Consider the following 27,435-nt stretch of genomic DNA (forward strand, 5'->3'; position numbering starts at 1 on the left):
ATGATGGCAGTGACAGGAGTTATTTGGCCAATCAACTTGGCCAAATTTTTGGCTGATTAATTGTTCTAACTGTCAGGAAATTTCTTCTTAGTTCTAGGTTGGATCTCTGCTTGATTAGTTTCCACCCATTGCTTCTTGTCCTGCTCTCAGGTGCTTTGGAGAATAGCTTGACTCCCTCTTCTTTGGGGCAACCCCTCAAATATTGGGACACTGCTATCATGTCCACCCCTAATCCTTCTTTTCATTAAACTAGACATACACAATTCCAATTCCAGCAATCGATACGTTTTCTTAACTCACAGACGAACACAATAATCATTCTGGATGAGTCCAAGTCATTTTTCATTCATAAATCAGTTTAAATCCAACATCTATCAGTTACACAGTGACATTTATTATCATACATATCATTTCCTTATATAGGTTTTATGTGCAAGCATCCCTGAGTCTGGGAAGAGTGGAATAATAGCCTCAAGTAACTGGTCAGAAGTGGTAATTTTTAATGAACAGCCATAAAAGCCATTTCCCACAATTTCTTAAATTAAAAGAAAAATAAAAGAACATGTTTTTTCCTGATCCCAGAAAATGACATATTATTTGAGGTGCTATCGACAGATATTGCATTTATGCGCCCAATTATTTTGAAGCAAATTTGGGAGATCGTAACTGAAGTGATACACACCCTATTAAGAATTAAGTGACTCTTAATGAAGGAGCTTTTTCTGAATATAATATATAATATAATATAATAATATAATATAATAATATAATAAATATAATATAATATAATATAATATAATATAATATAATATAATATAATATAATATAATATAATATAATATAATATAATATAATATAATGTAATGTAATGTAATGTAATGTAATATAATATAATGTAATATAATATAATGTAATATAATATAATAATAAATATAATATAATATAATATAATATAATATAATATAATATAATATAATATAATATAATATAATATAATATAATATAATATAATATAATATAATATAATATAATATAATATAATATAATATAATATAATATAATATAAACATAACACAACATAACATAACATAATATAATATAATATAATATAATATAATATAATATAATATAATATAATATAATATAATATAATATAATATAATATAATATAATATAATATAATATAATAATAAATATAATATAATATAATAATATAATATAATATAATATAATATAATATAATATAATATAATATAATATAATATAATATAATATAATATAATATAAACATAACATAATATAACATAATATAATATAACATAACATAATATAATATAATATAATAATATTGTGAATTATAAACAAAATTATAAACAAAACAAGAAAGTTGGGTAATGCATTTATGAAACAGAAATCTAAATCTAAAGACAGAATATTTGCATATCACATCATGATTTTTAAATGTTGCCAGGTCTCCATGTCTGATTTCTACCATCTTAAGATTTTATTGTACAGTAAAAATGAAGTAGGGATAGTAGCTGAGTAAGATAATATAAAACTGGCCACTTTAATCATGTATGCTCTTTCCTGAATGGTGTCAACAGATGATTTCCCCCTGAGGTTTAACAAATTCTTAAGCAATTCTGCATTTTAATTCATATTGACTTTCTTTTAATAGATATTTAAAATGACACAAGTTGTTTGATTTATAACTGTTTGAGGGAACTGATCCTTCTCTGCAACTTTTATTAGCTTAGATACTTCGTTCTCAGGTCAGTAATTAGCCTAGCCAATTCTGTTCCTCAGAGACAATAAAATAACTCTATTAATAATAAAGAAAATTTCTGGGCTATGGGATACTTCTCTTTCATCATTTCCTGAACTCCTTGTGCTTTTTTTTTCTTTTTCTTTGGAACTTCAAGCCAACTTACACACTTCTTCCATGTATTTATTTATTTTTCTTTGAATCATTTATACTACACACTTTAGCTTAAGAAGACCTGTTAAAATTTACAGACCAATTGAAAGATACAGTTTTTGTCCTGAAGTTTACAATCTACACCAGACATAACATGAAAGGAAAAAGAGATGAGTAAGTAAAAATAAAAATACAGTAAAAATAAGACTCACCTCTAAATATTACAATGATCTTAAGATTGTCCCATCACACTTCACTGGAATGATGGGACTCAGAAGGGATTTGTTCTATCAAATTGGATTCTTAGCATGCTAATACTATTTATATTTTCCGTAAACAATATAATTTGAGAGTCAGGGTAATGTCTACAATTTGAGGTGTATTGTCCATTTCCTCGATAAAACATGCATGTGTTGTGGTTCGCTGTGCAGATGGCAGGGGAATCGGACAGTGGGGAAGGATGGGGACCAGTCAGGGAGTCTGGCGAGGACTCGGATGAGGATCCTACATCTGAAGCAAAGATGGGACCAGGACCATCTGGGAGTAGGGTGCTGACACCAGAGCCTCTGGAGTCTGGCAGCAACGAGGCCAAGGAACAAGGGGAGCCTGTTCCCAGTGGGCGTGTGCACAGAACTGCTAGAAGGCAAGAGCAGCTGAGACAAAAGGGGTAACTCAGGAGAAAGGCTTGGAGGTGATTGTCCCTCTCATAATGTATAAAGGACAGTCAAAGGTGATGAAACCTTTGTAGGAAGCAAAGTTGTTTGTTCTGTTTGGATTAATCCTTGAAGCTCTGTATGGACTTTGTACTTTGGTTGAAGTTTTTAAAAAGAGACTGGACAGTCACTTGTCTGAGATGGTATAGGTGGCATACAGAGCCATTTGTGCCGGCATGTGAGCTGCAGGCAAACTTACCTCACTGTGCATGCATGCACCTCACAGCTGATTTTCAGCCAGTTTGAGGCCTTTTTCGGACTTCCAGAGGCTTGAGGAAGGCTTCTGCGGGTTTCTGCGGGCTTCTGCAGGCTTTTCAGGATGAAAACTAGCTCCGTTTTGTCACTTCCTGTTGTCCTGAAAATACCGGAAGTGATGAAACAGGCCTAGTTTTCGGCCCAAAAAGCCTGCAGAAGTCTGCAGTAGCCTTTCTCAAGCCTTTGGGAGTCCGAAAAAGGCCTCAAACTGGCCGAAAATCAGCTGTAAGGTGCAGTGCAGATAAGGGGTGGGGGGAAGGATTGTGCACTCATGCGTAGGGGGCGTGGGGGGGGTGCACATTGCCTTATGGGTACTGGCACATGAGTGTGCATGCCATTTTTGGCACAGGAGCTCAAAAAGGTTAGCCACCACTGGTATAGGTTCTCCCGCTTGAGCAGGAGGCTGGACTAGAAGACCTCCAAGGTCCCTTCTAGCTCTGTTCTATTCTAAATTCAAGGCATGTGGCGGGGATGAAAGAATTCCAATTTAAATTTAACACAAGAGATGCAATTAGATAGGCCATAACAAGGAGGACCTATTCACTTACTAGAGACTGCATAGTGATACAAGTCTGGTGGGGGCTTGTTAATCAATTGAAATTACACTAAAATGGCAATAAGACACAAGTATGTTTTCAAATAGCTGTATTGAGAATTTTAAATAAAGATGCTGTAGCATTGTCAGACATGTATATATTTTATTTTCTCATGTTCAATAAGAAACATTAGAGTTGGATTAGGATTCTTTGTTTGTTCGTTTTTGTTTTGCTTTTTGGAGTGTGTATGGGTGTCTTTGAGTTAGTGATCTGCTGACAACTACCTGGACAAGTCCCCACAATTTTCTTTACAAGATTTTCAGAAGTGGTTGGCGGTTCTTCTGTTGACTGTCACCTCAGGAACATCTCTCCTATGGGTTAAGCAATAGTAAGCCAGAACCCTTTTGCGTTAGTACCCTAAAGTTTAATGTTTGGAATATCTTGGTGAGATTTCTCGACATATTTGTTGCTGAATGCCGCAAGATTCACAGGGGGAAAATCCAAGCAAGAGTCTGAAAAATGAATTTTTCAATGACATGTTACATTTCATAACTTGGTACAACTTCAGGAGATCATTTTCAATTCCATGATAGGTTTCTGCTTTATAATTTACCATCACCCCTCCAATCATGCAGATATCTTTCATATCTTTTGAAATATTTGTTGATTTTAAAACTTCTTCTACATACCGATTTATTGAATTTGCCATCTTCACTAATTCTCTTATCTGAAGAACTACAAAAGTACTTTCTTTAATCTTAGCATCATGAATCCTGGAAATTTATTTCTCAGATACATTCATCCAGTCCCTGTTTATCCATTGCTTTTACAAAGTTTATTCCAAGTGCAAATTTGATGTGCAATGAAGAAATAAATCTTTTTCAGGATTGAGAAGTGAACTGTTAATCCCATTCTCTCCCCCATCCCATCTCTGGATCCAGTGAAGTATGTTTTGGCCTTTCTAAATAAAATGTTATTTCTGTTCCTAATGTTTTGTTCATTTTAAAAAAAAATCTGTATATTGTGTTTTCAAATTGTGGGTTGAACAGAAGTGCAATGACCTTCAGATCTCCACAGATATTCCATTTATATTTTACATAGTAGGCATTTTCCAAAAGTAGTTTAATGTTTTCATATAACTCTCTTATGGATTAATGGTACAGGCAATGATCTATTTCCATAATCAGGAAAGACAACTTTCAAGGTAACTTGCAGGAGTCATGAACAAGTGCCACACATTTACATTGTGTTCGTGACCTTCCATAACTGAGCAAGCGTCTTTATAAAGTATCATCCATCTTCTTGAGAAAAAAATTACATTCATCATGGTATGACTAAAAACAAAAACAAAATAACTTCTATACAATGGAAACAATTCCAGGCCTTTAATGCTTTACCTAAAAGTTCATCTTGCTTCTTAGACAAATTCATGTCACAAACAAGATCATTCAGATTCCCTTTGTGCCAACAAATGTGGTTCAGTTGAAGAGTATAAACTTTTCTGTTCCTCATATGCGTTCATCTGTATCACTGAATTCATTGCCACTAGATGTCACATATTCTAGAGGTTTCAGTACCAAAAACTTCTCCCTGTGCAGGACTGGCCTCATTGTGGATGATAAATCAGGAAATTTCACAGCGCACCTACTTTTAGAGGTGACCCCACTTGCTAAACAGAAATAACAATAGCACTGATTATGTTACCTTGTTTGACAATGAAACATCTGCAAGAAAAGCACCAAGTTCAGAGAGCAACAAGGACCCCACAGAAATAACAATCTGATCGATGGACTTTTGGCTCACTCCAAATCATTGGAATGGCAAAGGATATGTGACATATGGGATGAACACACTGCAAATTTAGGGGCCCAATTCTTGTGTTGATCAAAAATATGTTCATAACGTTTTTTTGACAAGTGAGATGAAGTTTTATCTCTCTCTATATATAACATTTATTAGATGTTAACCGAGTGGGAAGGAAGTCATCCCTCCAAGCAGTCTTCCTTTTGTATTTCAAAGTCACACATTACAATAGTCTTTAGACAAAGATCAAAGTGGAATGGGAAACACCAATCAGGTGAGCATTCCTCTTTCCTAATCCTGAGATCTCCTTTATTCTAACCTGTGATTACTTTGATTGAATAATAAAAAAGGTTCTTTCCCCAAAAGTGATTACCATTTTTAATAAACAAATGCTTATCAAGCAAAAACCATAGCAAAGTGCATGATTGAAAAAAAATCCTGTTTTTTGGAATGCTGAGTAAATGCATTTTCTTAGAATTCTTAGGCAAATTTAATATCTTTATTTTTTTTAAAAAAAAATAAGACTTTAATCTTTAAAAAGAGTTTTAAAATACAGTAAAAATACAAACTAAGAAGAAAAAGAAAAATAATTCCTAGGTGGTGTGTGTTTGCATGCTTTTGAGAAACAAAGCAAGATTTTCCTACATAAAAGGCTTTTGAGAAAGACTTAACTGTGAGACTTAACATCTAATTTTTGTATAATTTGCTCTTGGAATAAACTATATTAAAATATAGGACTGTAGTGTCACTAATTTAGAAATAACGAGGGTGGAAAACTAAACTTGAAAGAAAACAATCTCATTCTGTTTTTGAATTCGCCATGAAAAACCCATATACTATGAGGCAAAATTCTTGTTGACCAGTATAATGAATGATAATATCCCAATATACTGCATTCCTTCCTGCCAAGAAAGCTGCATTTGAGTTTATATTTACACATGTGGTGGTGACTTTCATATTTAAATAAAAATAACCGTATTTTCAATCATGGAGCAGTGACTGATTGTCTATTTTGAGGGGTTTGTGATATTGATGTTATCCCAGGATTAATAACTGAGTCTCTAACCATGTTGGGCACATTTTTTTTCCTTTCTGCCCCTCTGGTGTTTATTTTATTGAGCATCAGTCAACACAATAAAGTTTGGCCCAAACATTACAATTGTGGGAGAAGAAGGAGCTGATTGTTCGCCACTTTGCAAGGGTCAAAGATGGATTCTCAGTAATGTTTTTAACTTACTGTGTCAGCCCCTGGAATGGCTTCCCACTTATGGCAAGAACTGGTCTTCTTAGGCTACCTTCCAAAATATGTTGGAGGGCTAGCTCTTTTATAGGCTCCTGTTTGCTTGATAATTATGCTTATGATCATTTTGTATTTTCATGGTTTATACTGCATTTTATGGTATAAGCCAGTGAGGGTGTGGTAGATTGTGATGATGTAAAGATGAAATAAATTATTTAAGGGTTTCCAAAGTTAATTGATCAATAATACAAGATCACAGGCATGCTTAATCAATCAATAGTAACAATTACCCAACACATTATGAAACTTATTTGGAAAGACTCTAGAAAAAGTGCAGAGAAGAGCAACCAGGATGATTAGGGGACTGGAGACTAAAACATATGAAGAACGGTTACAGGAACTGGGCATGGCTAGTCTAGTGAAGAGAAGAACCAGAGGAGACATGATAGCGGTCTTCCAATATTTGAGGGGCTGCCACAGGGAGGAAGGGGTCAAACTATTTTCTAAGGCACCAGAAGGCCAGACAAGGAATAAAGGATGGAAACCAAACAAGGAGAGATTTAACCTGGAAATAAGGAGAAACTTTCTGACAGTGAAAACAATCAACCAATGGAACAGTTTGCCCTCAGAAGTTGTGGGAGCACCATCACTTGAGACTTTCAAGAAGAGATTGGACTCTCATCTGTCTGAAATGGTGTAGGGTCTCCTGCTTGGGCGGGGGCTTGGACTAGATGACCTACAAGATCCCATCCAACTCTGATTATCTATTATCTTTTAAGTTAGTAATTGTTATACAATCAACCAAGGATGTATAGAGCCACTATGTATTTCACAATACATTTCCCTCTGCAATGTATTTTTGTATTTTTAGTATTTAAGAATCAGTGAAGGGAAATTGGATGGAATAAAGGACTACATTTGTTTTGACATATATATGATCAAAAATAAGGGGACCAGGATAAGTACAACAATGAGAGAAACATTGTGCCTTGTTTCTTTTATTTTGCAATGCCTGCCTGCTCCTGATTTATGCTTTTTCTTACTAGTTGATAGACATTGTTCTTTTTTCTCTGACAATTTCTTCCATCTTATTCTGTATTTATTTTTCTTATCTGGACTGGGAATCAGTTGCAACTGATTCTTTGTGTCTGTGTGCATCTATCTCTATGTTCCCTGCTGTATGTGGATGAATACAACATTTGTTTGCAGAAACAGGATAATTTGACAAGACAAACAGAATTATCCTTCCATAAATTAAAATGAAATTAGTACTGGATATATTCTTTTTTTATGTAAGCAGTCTGTGCCTATCATACATACAGGTCCTTGGAGTAAATGAGAATTAATTGAGGGAAAAATTACTGAATAATATGAAGCTGTCACTTCAGCTTTTTAGATCATCATTGTAGATATTAGAATTGTTGGATGCATACCAAACACTCAAATGGCTTCAGATCATAAATTTTAAGATAGAGAGTTGATCATCTTCCGTATGTATTGACTCTGTGGATAATGTTACTATACTGCCTTGAAGACGATGTTTGTTTAAACTCATGATATGCCTTCAAACAGAAATAGCATTATTTATTGTTGTTTTCATCATAAGATTGATTAATCTTGCTGAATAGTAATTTCCATGCTTCCAGATGTTTCAGTGGAACAAGGATGAGATGTCCGCTCGTAGACTAAGTTTGTATTTTTCCTAGCTTTTGCTCTGATATATTTAGTCACTAGCTTGATACCAGTGCTTTGCTACGAAACTATATGGTCGGGCTTAGTTTTTGGGGAGGAAAATATGGGGGGGAAATTGTGCCTCTGCCTACCAGCATCCATCGGTATTCATGTGGCTAGTGTCCTGTCAATGTGTGAGAGAGTTGAGGGCTGTTTTGAAACTGAAACAGTATTTGCTGTGTGAGCAAGAAGCCTGGGTGTGGCTTAGCTCAACTGTTCTATACTAAAGCTGCTTGCTGCTGTGAAAGTAAAACTGAAACTGAAATTCCTCTGCTTGTGTTTTGCATTTGGAACATATTTATTTTGAGGTGGGAAGGGGAAGTAAAACTCCTTAGCATCAGAGTGTGATGCTAATGCTCTGATGGTCATTTTGAAAAATCCTTTCTTAGCGAGCACCTAGAAGCCAAGAGGAACATATGTGCCAAATTTCAAGTTTGTAGGCTTTATGGTTCTGGAGATGATGCGTGAGTGGTATTTTGCATTTATATATATAGATTTGTTGGTGAACAAAACATCTTGGCCTGGTTTAGCCTTAGCACTAAGTAATGGCTAGATTCAATATCATGGAAGAAGAAACTTCTACATTATAGGTTATATGCAAATGAGATATACAGATCTTATTTTCATCTTTATAATTAGGGTGTCCAAATTATCCTCTGATTTCTCAAAATTAATTAAAACCAGACACTTAAATGATTTTTCTGCACATAACTGTTCTAAGAAAGAAGACAAGACAAATTTATGAGTTAAAGCTAATACTATGCTCCCTTATTCAAGGCAATGAATGCTTATCATAATTATAATGCTGTCTAGCAATCAGTTGCCCAGCAATTATATAGTATTTTTTCCTCTTTATTTGTCTTGGAATGATAACACTCTTATAAAACTGTAGTAAAAGCTTCCAGAAGATGTTTCTTGACTAATTTTTTGTTTGTTTTTGCCTATCCTGAATTTTGCAACCAGAACTAGGAGAGGAAAAGAAAGAAATCATCTTAAAAATAAATGATTAAAATTCAATACTGAATTCAGTCCTTTCCCCAAACCTATCCTTTTGTTTGCAAATAATTTTTTGAACTATATGCAGGGCAAATAATTGTGGGTGAAAATAAAAGACCATAAAAAAGTGATCTTATTTAACAGTTTAAATATGAAACCTTCTATTACAGACTGTCAGTGAGAAACCTCTCCTATAAATCAGTTAATTGAGTAATGTATAAACAAAAATAATATATCCCAAAGGAGCAAATATAGGAGCAAAGAAAAGGTTTTTTTTTTTAAATTGAATCCTATTAGGGATGTTGTGTTAACTCTTTGATTTATTTATTTATTTATTTGTTTGTTTGTTTATGGAAAATTATACAGCTGCCTACTTGCTTACGGTGACTCTAGGTCAGGGGTGTCAAACTCAAGACTTGCGGGCTGGATCTGGCCCACAGGGTGCTTAGATCTGACCCATGGGACCACCCTAGAAACTGCGAAGGACTGGCCCGTGATGCCTCTGCCAGTGAAAATGGAGCTCAGGAGGGCTGTGCATGGCCCTCCCAAGCTCCATTTTCACTAACAGAGCACTTGGGCCACCACAGGTGCCCCCTACATGAGTGATGTTGAACTGGCCATGCCCACCCTTGCTAAACCCCTCCATCCTCTGAGGTGAAAGCCTGATGTGGCCCGCAATGAAATCAATTTGACACTCCTGCTCTAGGTGGCTTACAGAAAAATAAAACACAATGTAGAAGTAATTTTAAAAAATAAAAATAAAATAATAATAATAACCCCTTCGGTGACAACACATGCTCATGAGCCATTTAATGGGCTCCATTAATAAAGGCCAATGGCAGGCAACAACACACATTCATATCAGCCATTTAACAGGCTCCTTTAACAGAGGCCAATGGAAGTGCAATTTGGAAAATTACTTCTTCAACAAAAGAATTATTTTAACAGGCAGAACTAGGAATCATTTGTTTTAAGTTGTAATGGAACAGCACCATGTCACGTGACACACTAAGTTACTCAAACAAGTGAAACAGAAGACCATAATCAAATAATAAGAATGGGGTTTCCTAAGAGGTCAAAAGTGTTTGGTTAACATAGCTGTCTGTTGTAATTAAAAAAAAAAAATAACATGCCAGTTTTCTAACTGCAGCATTCCCAATTTAACTTACATGCTTGAACTGATCTAGATACCATTAAATGGCTGGATTTACAATAAACAGATTTAATATGTCTTCTGGATGTCAGTTCCATTTACATGATTATCATTCCATCTTGAAGACCACAGGTTTTCAAAAGAATGACAGTTTATATGACAGAAAGCATGATGCCTTTCTTCTACTTAATTTCATGTGTAGAACAAATCTTGTGGGCTGACAATTTTAATAAATTGAAGAAAAATATTTCAAAACCCCCTCCCCCAAAAGAAAAGAAAGAAAGAAAACAGATGTGTTCCTGTTCAGACTGATCTAATGGACAACAGAAAATATCTACTGTTGAAAATAAACTTTGAAAATCCCATAAAGTATAAGAAACAAGTTGACATAGCTTTTTTTCTTTGTTAACTTTCTTCCCATATTTTGAATAATAACAATAACAACAACAACAACAACAACAACAACAACAACAACAATAATAATAATAATAATAATAATAATAATAATAATAATAATAATAATAATAATAATAATATGAGAAATAGAAAAATTATGTATTTTTCTTTGGCTTCTTTGGTCTACTTTTGTTTTAGTAACTTGTAGCTAAATCAACCATCTGAATCACGATTTTTTAAAAAGCACCTTGAAAATAATTGCTCTAATACTTTTTTTTTTTTAAAAAAAAAGTTCAAATCTATTTCCACTAGGATATGTGTTTCTTGTAGTACACTGTGCTCTTGGTATATCACGGTTCCTTTTTCATGTGAGGGATACTCCAAGGAAATTCTTACCTCCCAGCAATTGAAAATGGATTTATAGAAGATCATTAGCTTAATGTAATGTTTTCATGCACTTAGTCTAAATAGGTTCCCCTGGAAGGGGAATTAGGCTCACAGGCAAGCTTATTCTGTAAAAGTGCCAAGAAAGCTGCATCCTTACAATCACCAGCAGTCAAGCTCACCTTGAGGGGGGCTTTATTTTTACTAGTTCTTCTAATAAGAGTATTAAAGAATTCAGAGACAAAGTAAAAAAGGCATGCCTATCACATTTTAATAAGACAAATTGAGATACTTGCTGCTGTCAATAGTAACTTTTCATAGATATCAATTAATGGCATGAAAGCTACAATTTTGGATCAAGAGTAGGGGTGTCAAACTGGCAGTCCGCAGGCTGGATGCATTACATTCAGGCCACGCCCACCCCAGCTCCACGAATGGGAAAACATCGTGAAACATCATGTGACAGCAAGATGAGGCCGCAAGTTTGACACCCGTGGTCAAGAGAGATCAAATCTATGTTGCATAAGATTTGTCTGGCTATACTCTTTGTCTTTTTTTCAGAAACCTGAGAAACAAACCCCTTAAGAAAATCCATATTGTTCACTGTATGTTGTACAGGGCTTTTGTGAGCTATACTTTGTGTGTTGTTTGTTAAATTTATTTTCTATGTTCATAATAAAGACCAAAATAGCCATGGACAATATCAAAGACTTGCTTAAGACAATCGTGAATATTTGGGCTCAGCCAGTGGGATTTCTGGTTTGTTTTTTTAAATAAGTAAATTCTTCTGGAAAATTAAAGAAAAATAAAATCCACCTGTAAGGATTACCAAGAAATTTAAATTCACCCATATAGGTAATTAAAGATTTAATTCCTTCATGTAATCAATAGCTACATTTAGAATATATAAAATCTCTCTCTGAAAATGGGCAGTCATAATAAACATTCCCCTAAACTTGCTACAACTTCATTTTGGGCTCTTTATTGCCTTTCTACCTAGCTTTCTACATTTTTTGCCTTTTCCTTTTTTCTTTCTTTCTTTTGATTGAATGCACCAATCTTATAAAGAATAACTCAACTGTGTGTTTCCCAGAAGGAAAATAAAAAGAAGTCATTTTAGCAATCTTTTTTTTTTTTCATTTTAACCAGTAGCTTCTAATCTTCTGCCTTTTTAAACATCTGAAACTTTTTCACCATAGCCACTCTTTTCTGTGATATTTTTCAGATTGAGAATTGAATGATTCAATTGATTTCTTCAAGAAGTCCTCTTTTTTTTAATGGCTAACACAACAATGGGAAATTCATACATGCACACTTTTTGAGGTGCATGTGTGAGTGGGTAAAGCTTCCACTTACTAATTAAATTTTCCACTGAAGGGAGTCATTGAAGAGCCACATTAGGGATTATTATGTGAATAAATGTGACCGTCTAAATTTTCAGCTGCTATTACTGTCCCATGTGCTGTAATTATGGAAAGAACAACTCCTGTATCATATCAACACCTTTCTTGTAACGGATTTCTTTCTGAGAATTGTGACTGCTCATTTTGTCCCAGAATCATTAGATCTGAAAAATTGTTTAATGTAAAAAAATATTTAATGTACTTAATAATGTTGGAATGTCCGTCACTTTAATATTCTTCTTGCTCTTAATGACTTTAGACAGGTTGTCTAATGAATGGTCTGTATTTTGTCTGATTACTACTCTGATGTTTTCCAAATGTGTTTGTCGTTGAGCTTGGCATATGAAGCAATTTTGTTCCATAATAAAACTAATTAAAGTAGGCAGCCATCCACACAACACTCCTTAATGAATTATAATGAGCTCATTAATCGAATCACTCTTGCTCAGGAAATCCACCACTAGGACCTACTAAAATGTGTAGAAATATAGAAAATCTGGATAAAACAAGTCAATTAAATATATACTTTTCTTTGTATTTTAAAAAGCGCAATTGAGGAAAGCTATTACGTTAAATCCTTTATTTCAAAATAAAATGTGGAGGGAACTTATTTGCTTTAGGTTGTTTTGAATAACTGAGCAAGAGAAATAATAGATTTTTGTCTTGGTTGATAGTAGTAAATCATTTTAGAGCATCAGATAAACATTAATAGCATGCATAGATACATTTAGAATACAGAATAAGATGTATGAAGGAGATGAAGTTACATCTTTGCTTGCCCAGCTAGTTGTTTAAACACGCCTTTAGGAAATTAATAAGTCTTATGCTATTCACTGTGAAAATAAATAACTTTGCCTTATACAGAACAGTTTCTAAACTTGGTGTCTATTGCATAATAATACAAAAGCAGTATCTGGATCTCAATCTTTGTAAATTCAGGATTTTGGATAATGATTGAGCAATGATTCCAGGATTCAGTGCTAGTTGAAGTGAAGGAAATATAGGATCCCCAGTGTGCTTGCAGTTGATGTCTAAAATACTCAACATTTTTCCTTTGGTGGTCATCTTTCCCTCTATCTGATGAAAAAAAGAATGTCAGGATTCCAAGTAACACCCCCAACTAAGACAGACTCCAAGGTAGGTAATTCCTCAAAGCTACATTTTATTGGGGATGCGGTGGCTCCATGGCTAAGATGCTGAAGTTGTCGACCAAAAAAGTCAACAGTTTGGCAGACTGTTGACTTGGTTGGTCTATCTTTCTGTTCTCCTTTGCTTTAAAAACTTTCATAACAAATTGTGATGCATTTGATAGTAATGGCTAAGAGACGGCAGGCTCTGAAATTACAACCTGTTCTTCACCTCAGAGTTTGTGGTATTTGCTATTTTTTAGTTCTTTCAAAGGTAGACATACATTTCCCTGCACATCCCAGCTGCTTTTTGATAGAGATGTTGCTACATTGTAGTCAGTGTCTCGGTTCATATATACACAAGTGTTCCTACACATTTCACTATATTCTTTTTCAGTTGTTCACTGGTAATAGGCTGTTGGATGGTATTTATCTTAAGTATTTCTTCAGCAAACTAAATGCTTTGGCACTTTTTTAAAAAGATATATTTCATTAACAGTTTGCAAATCCCATATAGCAGGGGTCCCCAACCGCCGGTCCGCAGACCGATACCGGTCCGCGGAACAACTCTTACCGGGCCGCTGGTTGCTGGCGCGCCATCTTTTTGGTAAAAAGTGCTCCGGTGAGCTTTTCCAGGTAGAAAGCTCACCGGAAGCACTTTTTATCAAAAAGATGGCGGCGCCTGCTTCGTGAGCTTTTCCGGGTAGAAAGCCATTTCTACCCGAAAAAGCTCACGAGCGCTGGCGCCGTCATCTTTTTGACGAAAAAGTGCTTCCGGTGAGGTCACCGGAAGCACTTTTTCGTCAAAAGATGGCGGCGCCCAGTTGATGTCGGTACCGGGCCGCGGCGCCCAGCTGATGCCGGTACCGGGCCGCGGCGTCAAAAAGGTTGGGGATCCCTGCCATATAGTACAGTTTAGTCCAACGAATATTAGTGTGCAATGCGTGTTGTGTTGTGAATCTCTGAGAAAAGTAATTCAACTTATTAAGCATTCTGGTCTTTATTGTCCTGTCTTATTCCATTAAACAGAAACCGATGTCCTGTTTGCATGTGATTTGGTACAGATCTTTGAATCCCATGGCTATTTCTGTGAGCTACACTTTCTGTGAACTTCTCTGTGTGCAGGGGATAACATTTATTGACAGTGGGCTCTTAGGCCAGATATCACAATTGAGTAACAACAGTAGGGGAGGGGGAATCCTACATTCCCACTCCTCTCTTGCTTTTGTAACTAATTTCCATTAATATCAGAGAGTGAAATGGCTTTAAATAAGTGATTTGTCTTATCTTGGCTTTGTTTAATGGGAAGTGGCAGCTGAATGCATGGTATATCCCTTTCCTTCTGTGGTAATTCAGGAGTGAAAAGTCTCTATCACATAATACTGCCGGCTTCTGACTTCTGGCATTCTCTGTTTTCTGCCTTATAGTAAATATTAGTAGTATTTGAATATAGATAGTCCTTGCTTAATGATCACAATGACCAACCAGCCTGTTGCTAAGTGAGACATTGTGTGATTGTGACAGATTCATAGATCTTACTGTGATCATGGTCATTAAGCAAATTGCCCACGGTTATTAAGCAGCATATTATGTGATTGTGTATTGTGATTTTACTGCTGGCTTCTTCATGGTGATCACATGTCTACAGGACTCTGCAATGGTACCCTGCAAAGTGCCTGAATTTTGATTACATAACCATGGAGATTTTGCAAGAGATATAATTGTGGGAACAAATCTTAAAAGTTACTTTTCCAGCATTGACCTAAATTTACTTGGTTGTTGAAAAGGACAGTTGTTAACTGAGGACTACCTGTATTCAAAAGGTATAGCTAGATTACAAAATAACATAGATTTGTCCAAGTTTAACTGTAGTGGTTTCCCATAATAATTCTGGGAGTTAACAACTTGTTGATGGCATGGGATGTTCTCAGGTAGAGGCTTTGTTTATTCTTCTTCAAAAAATACAATTAAGTAGAAATGTGTTCTATAAAATACCATTAGCAATCTCCTTTTCTGAGAATGGGTTTTTGGAGATAGCTGAATTGGGATTATTCTGTAAGAGATGATCAGGTGGGGGCCAAAGGTAGTATCAAATGCAACATCACTTTGGAATCCTTACACAGCCATAACACACCTCAGTCTAGTCCTCCCATTAATTCCATTTGTCAAGTGCAAGTAACCAGGAACAGGAGTTGAGTTCAAAGCACTAAATGTGTATTGCTACCTATATGCAAGAATTTGATCTACGGATGATTAAGGCAAGTTGGCTTTAATCTAATTTTATTTTATGACAAATTCCTTATTTGTCATAAAATCCAGGATTTATAGAATTTGTTTAATAGGTTCAGAATGCTGACATATATGTGAGTTAGTTTGCAAATCTGATGGCTTCAACTATACGATCAACAAATTAGCTTGCTTAAAAGAGGGATCTCAGTAGTTTTTTTATGACAGGCAAGAACAAGAAAGATACACTGAAAAGTTGAGGGGGAGAGGGTGGGAGGGAGGGAGGGAGAGAGAGAGAGAGAGAGAGAGAGGATGAATCATTCTTGAAATGCAACAATACTTGGAATATGCCTTCTTGCATTCTTCAGTACATATTATCTACCTCCTGTAACTTCTTAAATTTATTGTGGTGCATTCCTGCCTTGAAATAAAGCCTGGCATTGGGAAATGGGGGAATAGATATGGAGGAATGAAGAAACCTGGAAGAAGCACTTTGCTTTGCAAAATATTATGGCAAGTTCCACTTGCAACATTTTATTGCAGACTTTATTATATTCCCTGTTAAATAAACTAATAAAACTGCTTATGTCGATAACTTTCTGGAAAGAGGAGATGACTAGAAACCCAAGCAAGGTTGACTGTGTAACTGGACACCGTCATTCACAGATCACTGCAGGGGCTTAAAAAAATTACCCACTAACCAAATGGACTTAACACACAGGGTTCCATTCACAGTTTAGTTTACATACTATGCTTGTATTTTGGCGGCATTGTATTACAATATTTGTATTACTAACAGAATATGCTATTAGAAATATCTCACATGAAAAGGGAGCCCCGAGATTCATTACTTGGATGTAATTATATGGCACAGTGTGACATTGACTTTTCTTGTGAGGAGCAGAGGGGAAAGTGCTAAGCCCTCTGTAACATCTCTTTTGATGTTATTATAGGATATAATGAAAGATGAATGCTTGACTCTGAAACTGCAACTAAAAGAGAAAGATGAACTCATTTTCCAACTTCGTGAAGAGCTGGTAAGTGACAAACATGGTTCATTTCTTACTTGGAATTTACTAGACCTGATCAGGTTATTGGCTGGGGCCAATACACCAACAAACAAGCGGAATATTTGCTTACATTAGAGCCACATCAAGCACCTCCTCCTGATTTAGACAGATCTTGAAATTGGGAACTTGTCAACTTCTGAAAGGGCAACTTTGCAGGTAAGTCAAAGGAGGATGTTTGTTTTAGAAGTCTACAATGACAGTTCCCTGTAATCCCTGATGTAAGATGAGTCACAATTTTCTGTGCACTTTACATTGCAAATATTCTGATGGTTATATAACATACTCATTTGCCATTACTGATGCTTCTATTAATATAATCATTCAATAAAGTATTCTCCCCTGCTTCCACTGCAGGAAATATATGAGTATAGAGAGTGTACATTTCAGTAGCTTTTCAGGTTTTCATACAACAGTGTGCACACTTTACACTTGTTGCTAGTAAAACTGATTAAATGACTATCTATAAACATACTGAAATCTGGGACTGAAACAAGAACAGAAAAAAAAAAGTTTCCTATGAACTGATGTTCTGACCAACTGCTAGGTATGTTCCTCTAATTAACATAATTTATTGATACTCCTGTGTAAATTTATGCTAAATATCCATGTGGTTTTCAGTATGTGAGAGGATACATTGATTGCTCATTTTAATTTGGAGAGGAATTTTAGTGAATAAAATACAGAAATGAATGAATGAAAGTCTGTCTTGTGCATGCATGCATGTATGTAAATTTGAATGTGTATGTGTGTTGTATATATACATACATGCATGCACATATATTAAGTGCAGAAAAGAAGAATGGCTTTTGGGAACAAACTCTCAAGAAAACTTAGTAGAAAACATCCTACTTTCCATTGACTGAAATACCATATCAGTGAAAATCAGAACAGTAGCTGTGGTTATCTGCTCAACCGTATCTGTCAAATATGAGCCATGAATTATTAAGTAAAGCAACTACATCAGTGGAAGTGAGATTGACAAGCCACTTCATTTATCCAAACTGGACAGTTAATTTTCTTTTGCTTCCCTATGGAGCAAATACATAATTAAATCTTGATTTAAAATATTATTGACTTGGTCATAAGAGTGTTATGCCAACCTATTATAATGTATTTGTCTATTGTAACCTGTCACAGATTTTTGTCTTAATAGAGAGAGAAAAAAGACACTTTTAGTATCTTTTCTACTGTGTGTCTAAGCCTAGGGCTTACAGAGGTATATTTCAAGGTGTGTTTGGTGGTGTACTTCCAAACCTCTAAATACGTATCTGATACATGAATGATATAGATGAAACAGTCACATTAGGAGAAATGGTTGACAAAAGTGAAAATAGTATGGAATAGGAATTAGCCAGGCCCCATTTTGAATATAGGAATTCCTGAGTTGAGTTGATTCAGTTTGAATTTGCACTTCAGGGAGCTGAGCCAATTCAACTCAAATTTGCAATGTGAATCCCAAGCCTGATTCCACAGAAAATCAGTGTCCATGTTCAGGAGTTCCCTGAATGTTCTAATCAGTTTGAAGGCATCCAATTCTTTGTGTTGAGTCAATTTGACAGTTTGACAAGATTGACTTCAGTCCTCTGCGGTCCTCCAATCAAGAAGTACAAATCATGTGAACTAATACTAGTTTTATTGTAAGCTTACAGTTACAGAATCTTGCAAGTTTGAAAACCCTTCTTCTCTCCTTTATGTTGCAGTAAACTAGGGAATATCTCTTCTGACACATGTCCTACCCCTTTCCCATCTTTGTGCTTTGATACTTTTTTATGATGATTGTCTAGTCTGTTGCTCTTCCTTCTGTCTCTCAGGGATCACATCTTAAATAATATTTATTCAAAATTTGGTTTGAGATATATGTACCTATTTGCTTATTTATTTCTAACTGCCTAAACAGGATAAGAGTTTTGTGCCATGGTTAGTTTCTCCAGAAGCGTATAAAATACCTTAGACTTGACAATTCACATTATCATCATATCTAGAATAATCTGGGTGAATTTCAGAGTCAATTGTGATTATGACCAGTCCTCAAATTCTGGTCATCCCAGAATCTGCACAATCACATGGTTATGATCTGGGCACTTGAAAATTGCCTAGCACTTACATTGCTTGCCACATTCCATAGTTATGTGATCTTGCAACCTTTTCTGGCAGCTCCCCTCAACTAAAGTCAATGTGGAAGCAGTCACGGAATGTCACAAGTTGCTAGAGTAAATTTTCTCCACCTGCACATCCTTCTTGAGCCTCACTGCACTTGTGTAGTTTCTTCCCATCCTCTAACCCACCTCTTCCCATCTGCAGCAGCTACACCAACTTCCACACTCATGTCATGCCTTCCCCATCACACCATCTTGTGTACTTGTCCCATTTGGCAGCAACTACCCAAAGCCTCTCTGCCTTCCACTCAGTGGTGGGTTCCCAATTTTTTTTTCCTATTGGTTCTATGAGTGGTTCTATGTGCATGTGCTTCCCATGCGTGTGCAGGGCTCGATTTCTGTCCGAACACTGGTGAGTGAGCTGAGCTGTTTTTTAGCTTAGCTGAGGCACGGCAATCTGCTCTGCCACACAAATCAGCTGAGCTAAAAAAGCAAGGAAATATAGGAGAACTAACGGTGGGGGCGGGTGGGCAGGGCCAGTCAGAGGTGGTATTTGCCGGTTCCCCTGAACTAGTCAAAATTTTAGCTACCAGTACACCAGAACTGGTCCAAACTGTCTGAATACCACCTCTGCTTCCACTGCTCTTCACTCCTCTCCCCACTCACACCCTTGTTCCTCTTCCACCTACCAGCCAGCCTACTTGTGAGCCACTTGGAACTTGCAAGATCCTGCAAGCTGTCAGGGCTCCAACAAATCCACCCTCATTCAAATCAAAAGTCTCTAGCTGCATCTCGGAGAAAAGTAAATTGATTTATTAGGAGTGGCCATATTGGCATAAGCTGTATGCAGCCGATACTAAATTACATCATACATTTCCCCCTTGACCCTGGTCTTCCCCCCACCCTCTGGATGTGACTTCTCCAATGGGACACATCCATCTCCAAGAGTCATCCATCATGCTCTCCAATAACCTTCTTATGCTCTGACAACTTGGGCTACCGGGGGTTATTATCTAGGCATTTAAGGAATGCCTTGTTTTCCCCAACTCCCTTTTTCTGGCAGCTAAAAAGACCAAAGGACTATCTTTTTAGTTGACACAAGCTTTCCCACTGATTTTGGTTGTTGAAAGCCAGCAGGAAGTGCTCAATTAACTCATGATCCTCATTTAATGCAAGCAATGGGAATTGCAGGAATTGCAATTGCTAAGTGATGCCACCATGTGATATTATGCTTTACAACCATATCACTTAGCAATGAAAATTCTAGTCCCAACTGCCATCATAACTAGAGGAGTCCTTAGATGTCTTTTTTTCCAGAGTTATGCAAAGTTTATTCTCATGGCGATAAGCACGTATTATAATAAATTAATATTGTTTATCATATTCTAGAATTGTAACTACTTAAAAAAATGGTAACAGTTCTAATTTGGTCCTACGACTTTCTAAATAGTGCTATATACTGTATAGCTCCTTCTTTCTTGTGGCATTTTCAGTATTGATTGCTCTATGATTTATCTCTTTGGGCAATTATTGATAGAGTTGCCCACCATTTGTAAAGCAGACCCTTAAAACACAGATTAGTAAATTTTATAGATCTGTTCCACACCTCTGTCCATTGTTGTGTTTGGAATAACTGGTAAGGCTTTTAAGGTTTTCCACTTTTCAAGAGCAATTTTAATTTCTTGCTATAATCTGCCGTAACTATTTGGATATATATCTTGATTATTACATGTGAAATACAAATCAAGAAATTTTACTGTGTGTTAACTCACAGCCAGATTCTTTCCACAAGAAGTCTTCTCCTTATATTAAGTTTATTTTTAATTATTTTTTAGGTATTGATTTTGTACCCAGAGAATTCTCCAAAGCTATGAATTGTTTTCATCAAGTATCTTATTGCCTCTGTTATAATCATATCACATTGTCTGTATGACATAAGGGAGGTGTTAGTTGCAGCCAGAAAAGGTTTATACAACTCTATCTGATATTCCATTTACACCGTTTCTTAGACCATGGGACATTTCAAAAAATTGCTCATGCTCTAGCGGCCTTTTGACTTGACTACTTGGGACTTCCCTTGTAAACTACGAAGAAGCTTCAACTGGTCCAGAATGCAGTGGCATGAGTAGTAATTGGCATGGCTTAGTATGCACATATAATTTGCAAGCTGCACTGGTTGTCAGTTTGTGTCAGGGTATGATTCAAGGTCCTGGTTGTTCCTTAAAAAGGTAAAGGTTCCCCTAACTCATATGTGCTAGTTGTTTCTGGCTCTAGGGAGTGGTGCTTCAATCCATTACAAAGCTGAAGAGCCAGCACTGTCCAAAGACATCTCCGTGGTCATATGGCCAACATGACTAAACACTGAAGGTACATGTTACCTTCCCACCAAAGTGGTCCTTATTTTTCTAGTTGCATTTTTACATGCTTTTGGACTGCTAGGTTGGCGGAAGCTGGGACAAGTAACGGGAGCTCATTCCCTTATGCGGCGCTAGGGATTTGAACCACCAAACTGCCAACCTTTCTGATCGACAAGCTCAGTGTCTTAGCCACTGAGCCACCGCGTCCCCTGGTTGTTCCTTATAAAGCCCTAAATGGCATAAAGTCTGGTTAATTGAAGGACAGCTTACCTTTCATAATATCTGCCTGGCCAATTTGATCCTGCATGGTTGGTGTACTCAGAGTTCCTTCAATTAAGCAATGTCATCTCTCAAAACCCTGGAAAGCATGCTTTCTCTCTACCAGTGCCTAGCCTCTGGAACAATGTTCTCTCTGAGATCTCAATGACCTCGACTCTGCTATTGTTTATAGGAGCCATGACGATCTGGCTCTTCAGATCACCAGGCCTTTGGTGAGGCAGGGAGATCTTTTGCTTCGTCATGCTTGACATTGTTCATTGTTATTTTTTTTTAAAATGTTTTATTTGAGTGGTGCAGTAGTCTAGAGGTGGAGCTCTCGCCTCACAATCAGGAGGCTGTGAGTTTGATCCTAAGTAGAGGCAGATGTTTCTCTCTCTGGGCATGTTGAGAATATATCTGCTGGATATAACTCTGCATTGGTGACAGGAAGGGCATCTGGCCACTCAGCTCCATTCATTTACCCAGACTCCATTCCATGAAGGATTATGGGGTCATTAAAATAAGATGATTGATATTATTTTAATTTCTTTGTTTGGTTGCTGTGTCCATCCAGAACCCTTTGTGACTTTTTCATGAAGAGGCTTCTGAGAACTGAGGATAAGTAGCAATAGCAATAGCACCTAGACTTATATACCACTTTATACTGCTTTACAGCCCTCTCAAACCGGTTTACAGAGTCAGCCTATTGCCCCCAACAATCTGGGTCCTCATTTTACCCAACTCAGAAGGCTGAAAGGCTGAATCAACCTTGAGCCTGGTGGGATTCAATTTACCAAATTGCAGTAGAAGTATCTTGCAATACTGCACTCTCACCACTGCACCACCGAGGCTCTATAACAGGGGTGGGCAAACTACGGCCCGCGGGCCACATCCGGCCCGTTGGTCTTTTTAATCCAGCCCGCCGAAGATTGGTACAGAATTAAGGTTTGATGTGAATGATTGAATGATTGCATTCATTTGATTTTGACTTGTAATGACAGGCATTTCAACACCAGTGGCGCATTAGGCGCAGTGACTTGATTTTGCGGAGATTTTGTAGTTTTTTATACGTATCGTATCTTGTGCTGACCCGGCCCGCCTGTCAAATTTTAAAAGTCAATGAGGCCCCCGAGCCAAAAAGTTTGCCCACCCCTGCTCTATAACCAACTTTAGTTTAAATGTGATGCTTCTAATTTGTGATCAAATCATTTTAAATTGAGGATCTGATTTCATTCTACATGACAAACACACTCAGTTTTGTATTAATAAAAAATACACAGTGTTTGCCAAGAAAAAAAAGTTGTTTATAAGAATGGAAACAGACTGTCCTCAAAATTGAAATGAATACTGCTTTTCTATATCCTTTTTTAAAGACATTAAGAATCATGTATTATGTAAATACCAAATAAGATTAAGTGACACAATGGAGTAGATTTTAAGCTTTTACAGACTGGTGTATTTTTGGTACAATGTCATTGTGAATTTCTGATACTGTGCCTATCTTGTCCGAAGCATTATATCTGAAAATTTTATTACTCCTAAAGTATACTATGCTACTTTTGTGAGTTATTGCTTCTTGATGCCAGCATTATTCCATTGGATAGAAAATACATAATTCTTCAAGGATGTCATAAAAATAGAGGCTTTGGTGTTTATAGTAAGCAAAGGATTTTTGTGGAATTTTTTTTATTTATAAGAGTTCTTCAGCTATTAAATTCTTAAACAGCAGATTAAAAAAAATCACAAAGGTTGGACTTCATGCAGAAGATTACACTTATTGAAAATTCCAAGGATGCAGTTTTTGATTGGTCATCAGGAAAACTTTGTAAAGTTCAACAATGTTCAACAACAGAACTGCCTGTCTTGGAAAGTACTTACTCTTCTTCTCTGGATGTGTTTAAATAGAGGTTGGATTTATCAGGGATACTATATTAATGGATTCTTGTGCTGGGTTTAAATGGTCTATATGGTACCTTCCAGAATTTTAATTTGTAATCATATTCATGATTCATCCCTATTGTATATTTTATGGGAGCACACTGTGCTTATTTAGAACCTCGGTGGTGCAGTGGTTAGAGTGCTGTACTGCAAGCTACTTCTTCTGACTGTTGGCTGCCTGCAATTTGGCAGATCAAATCCCACCAGGCTCAAGATTGACTCAGACTTCCATCCTTCCGAGGTGGGTAAAATGAGGACCCAGATTGTTGGGGGCAATAGGCTGACTCTGTAAACCGCTTAGAGAGGACTGTAAAGCACTGTGAAGCGGTATATAAGTCTAAGTGCTATTGCTATTATCCGTAATGATAATTTGATGGAACATATGCAATAGAATGTGGTATCCTACCTTTAATCATGGGAAATTCATGATAGTCATTTGTTTCATTATTTTGTTTTATTTTAACATATTTTAATGATTTATTTTTCTGAAAACATATATAGTATAAGCTTTTTTCTCTTGAAGACAATCTCAGGTTTACCCTTTCTTTACCCTCCTAATATGTTAAAAGGAATATTTTAGTTTTAAGGGTGATCGCTATGACTTACTACCATTTCATTTGTAAAACATTATGCTGTTAAGATTAGCATACACTTTTCTAAAATAATCATTTCCTTTTGTATTTAATCTTTGAGCCATATTCTCAGCCTTTATAACAACATTCATTTATGCTATCTCTACCTCAACTTCCTTGGAGCATTATTCTAAATTAGTTATTTGGAAAAAAAAATTGGGAACACATCAATTTTATAGTAAGGTAGATAAATTAGAGAAGTAAATTTAGTTCAACATATGTTTTATAAATGGTATTAAATGTCTTTCCTTTGACTCTCTAATAATATGATAGACTCTGATAAGCACAGTGGTTATATTCAAGGCAATTATATTGTGCAGCCATCTTTATGGTAATTCCTTGCTCATCCTGATTTCTATTATTTCATCTTGAGTGTTTATGATAGATTATTACAGGTTCTTCAATGATTTACATAAGAAGAGACAGCTGTAAGTAATTTCAAATCTTCTTTTCTTCTTCATATTTAGGAAACATCTGAGTAGAAAAGAAAGAAATTAGGTATGCTTAAACATTATTAAAGTGTCAAATTCCTTTCCCCTCTTTTACTGGAGAGAATTAATTGCACATAGTCCAGAAAAAGGCTTATCTCAGCAGCAATTATTCTACAAGTCAACTCTGCAAGATACTCCGGAGTGGGAAGATGACAGTATCCAATGAAAAACACAACGTGGATTAATTTTCGATTCCTTGTGCTTTCTGAAGCCTTGAAGCCTGAAAAGCTGACAGCGAGATAGAATCTTTAATATTCTCTTGTACTTGCGGTGGTGATTCTGCATATTAGTTTAAAGTCTCCGTCACAAAGTGCTGGCATTTTTATGCCACTTGGTATGCCGGATGCAGATAAATAATTGTCATGCCTTCAGATGCAGGAAAGAATTTGTGATCTGAGGCTGATTCCCTTCGACACATCTGTATAGGAATAATGTAGCAGGAGTGCACCAGCAATAAAAGGCTGCCCTTAAGTGCCTCCGGAGATGTTGCACTGTGACTAGCATTGCTTGAATAATAATGCATTGCATATGCTTGTCTTCTGTTAAGATGTCAGTAGATAGAATGCTAGCTTTAAGAGATCTGGGTGATTTTACTGGTGATTCCTCTTGCAGATTGAGATAAATACGACTTGACTGCACTTTACAAGGACCCTTACCTTTCTATCACACAGAGGAAATCATAAATTATCTGTCTGCAGATGTATAAGGCAAGAGGCACAGCATGTCTCTTTTTCCCAACCTTTCTACCTTCTTTTTCTTTTTTTAAGCCTTTGGAATACTGAGAACAGCACTAAGGAAACTGTTACTGTATTATATTTTTGGTTATTTCCATATGCATTTATTTTTGTGTTTCCTTGCTCATATAAATGAATGAGATGAGTGCAAGTGAGTGAGAAACTCTGCATGGATGGATATTTTCCATGCAGAGTTTCTCATTTGCAGATGTTCAAACTATACGCATGGACATTTTGTGGTGAATATGTGGAGGGGAAGGGGTAACTGTGTGTATGAATCAGTGAAATTTTAGGATATTAGATACAATAATATATCAGTGTTATGTAGATGTATAATTGTAGTCTAGCCAACGATTAGGTCTACTTCAGAGAAAATTGATAATGTGTGCATTTTCTGATGAATATTAAAATATTCCTTAGAAACTGATGATGGTATTTCACCTGGAAGACTTCTACTCAGAAATCCCTTCCTCTAAATATGATGTGTACATGTTTGGCTAGTGATCCATTTCAGAATTTTAAAGCACCTACTTGAATCATTTTTAATTAGTCTGTAAATATGACTGTGTTTTCCACAGGTAGTGGACATTTCTGTTTTTAAGAATACCAATGACAACTTGCATTTCTTGGAATTATTTTAACAACATAGCTTCTGCCTCCAGCATTGTTTTTAATTATAGAGAGTAGGATACAAAATGGCCTAAATTAATGAATGAGCTTATCATGGAAGAAGAGACTAATGGATATTATATGCATTTCATTGACTTGCAGATTAATACAGGGGCTGGACTGAATTGATTTTTGACAGAAACATATGAAAATGAAATGTACTGGATATAGAATTATTCTCTCTTTATCTAAAATATCTTGGAGCAAATATAAATAATAACTTAATGTAGATTGAATGATGTACCAACCATTACTTTTTAGGCTTATTCAGCCTATAATCATTTCAGTTGTAGAATATGTTGAATAAGATCTTTTGCAGAATTCTTTAACATGTAGCTTAGAAAAGTCACATCTGGACCCCTCTTTACTGGAAAGGTTGTTCTTTATAAATTGGTAGTGATGGAAAGAGAAAGAGTTTAGTATTTCAAATAACATGTTCCTTTTTATAAGTATTGCATTTCTTTGTCATGTTTATACTTATTCCTATTATCTTGTAAGTGATTGACAAATAAATAAATTAAAAAAAGTCATATTGCTTCAGAGCAAGATGCAGTAATGGCCCTCTGCCTCAGTTGTTCTTATGCTCTTCTTTTCTAACCCTGAAAACATCTTGTGTGGAAATATTTTGCATGAATTGTGATTTATTTATTTATTGCTTTAGCCTATGTAGGCACTCATCCTATTTACCATAATTCTGGATGGCTCATAGCAGCAACAATAAGAAATATAGCGAACAATAAAAACTCAACATCCAAAACCAGCATACAACACCTTAATATGACAACCCCCAATACATAGTCTTAAAGTTGCCAAGGTTGGAGACCCCTGCTGTAGATAAGCTATTTCTTCATTATGCAGGCCTTTAATCAGCACTTTGATTGTACCTGGAAAGAAATTAGAAGCTAGTGCAGCAGTGGTGTAATATAAAATATACCATCTATTATAATATGTAATAAAGCAAGAGGCTGCATTCTCTGCTGCATTGTAGACGAGCTGTAATTTTCAGATCATCTTCAAACATAGTCGATATATTCCGCTCCATTTGAAGCATGGTTTTCTACATTGGAGCCATTGAGTTGGAGAAAGTCATCACGTTCATATCATAGATTGGCCATTCTCAGAAGGAGACAGATTCTGGATAGATTGTTTTAATAGGATCTCCAAAGGACTATTTTATTGATCCCTGGGTTCTTTTATCCCCTCTGTCCTAAAGTACATTTCTTTCTTTTTTTTTCCTGTAAAGAAAGCAGAGGTATCAATATTCCATTGCATTTTCCATTCATAGGAATCATAACTTGCTCAAACTCGT

The 27,435-nt window shown here is 36.0% G+C and overlaps 1 protein-coding gene across 4 annotated transcripts in view; it reads left to right on the plus strand.

The window, feature by feature from the left end:
• The window catches only part of CCSER1 (coiled-coil serine rich protein 1), an 813,931-nt gene that overhangs the window by 398,003 nt on the left and 388,493 nt on the right, over positions 1 to 27,435 (plus strand). For all 4 annotated transcript variants that reach the window (XM_087962870.1, XM_026672653.2, XM_087962869.1 and 1 more), the window contains exon 8: positions 16,835 to 16,918. In XM_087962870.1, coding sequence (XP_087818996.1) covers positions 16,835 to 16,918 — 84 coding nt within the window. The remainder of the gene's footprint in view (positions 1 to 16,834; positions 16,919 to 27,435) is intronic.

The sequence above is a fragment of the Notechis scutatus genome, chromosome 4, assembly GCF_049901735.1.
Source record: "Notechis scutatus isolate UNSWTSFEM ecotype Mainland chromosome 4, rNotScu1.2, whole genome shotgun sequence".
Lineage (NCBI taxonomy): Eukaryota > Metazoa > Chordata > Lepidosauria > Squamata > Elapidae > Notechis > Notechis scutatus.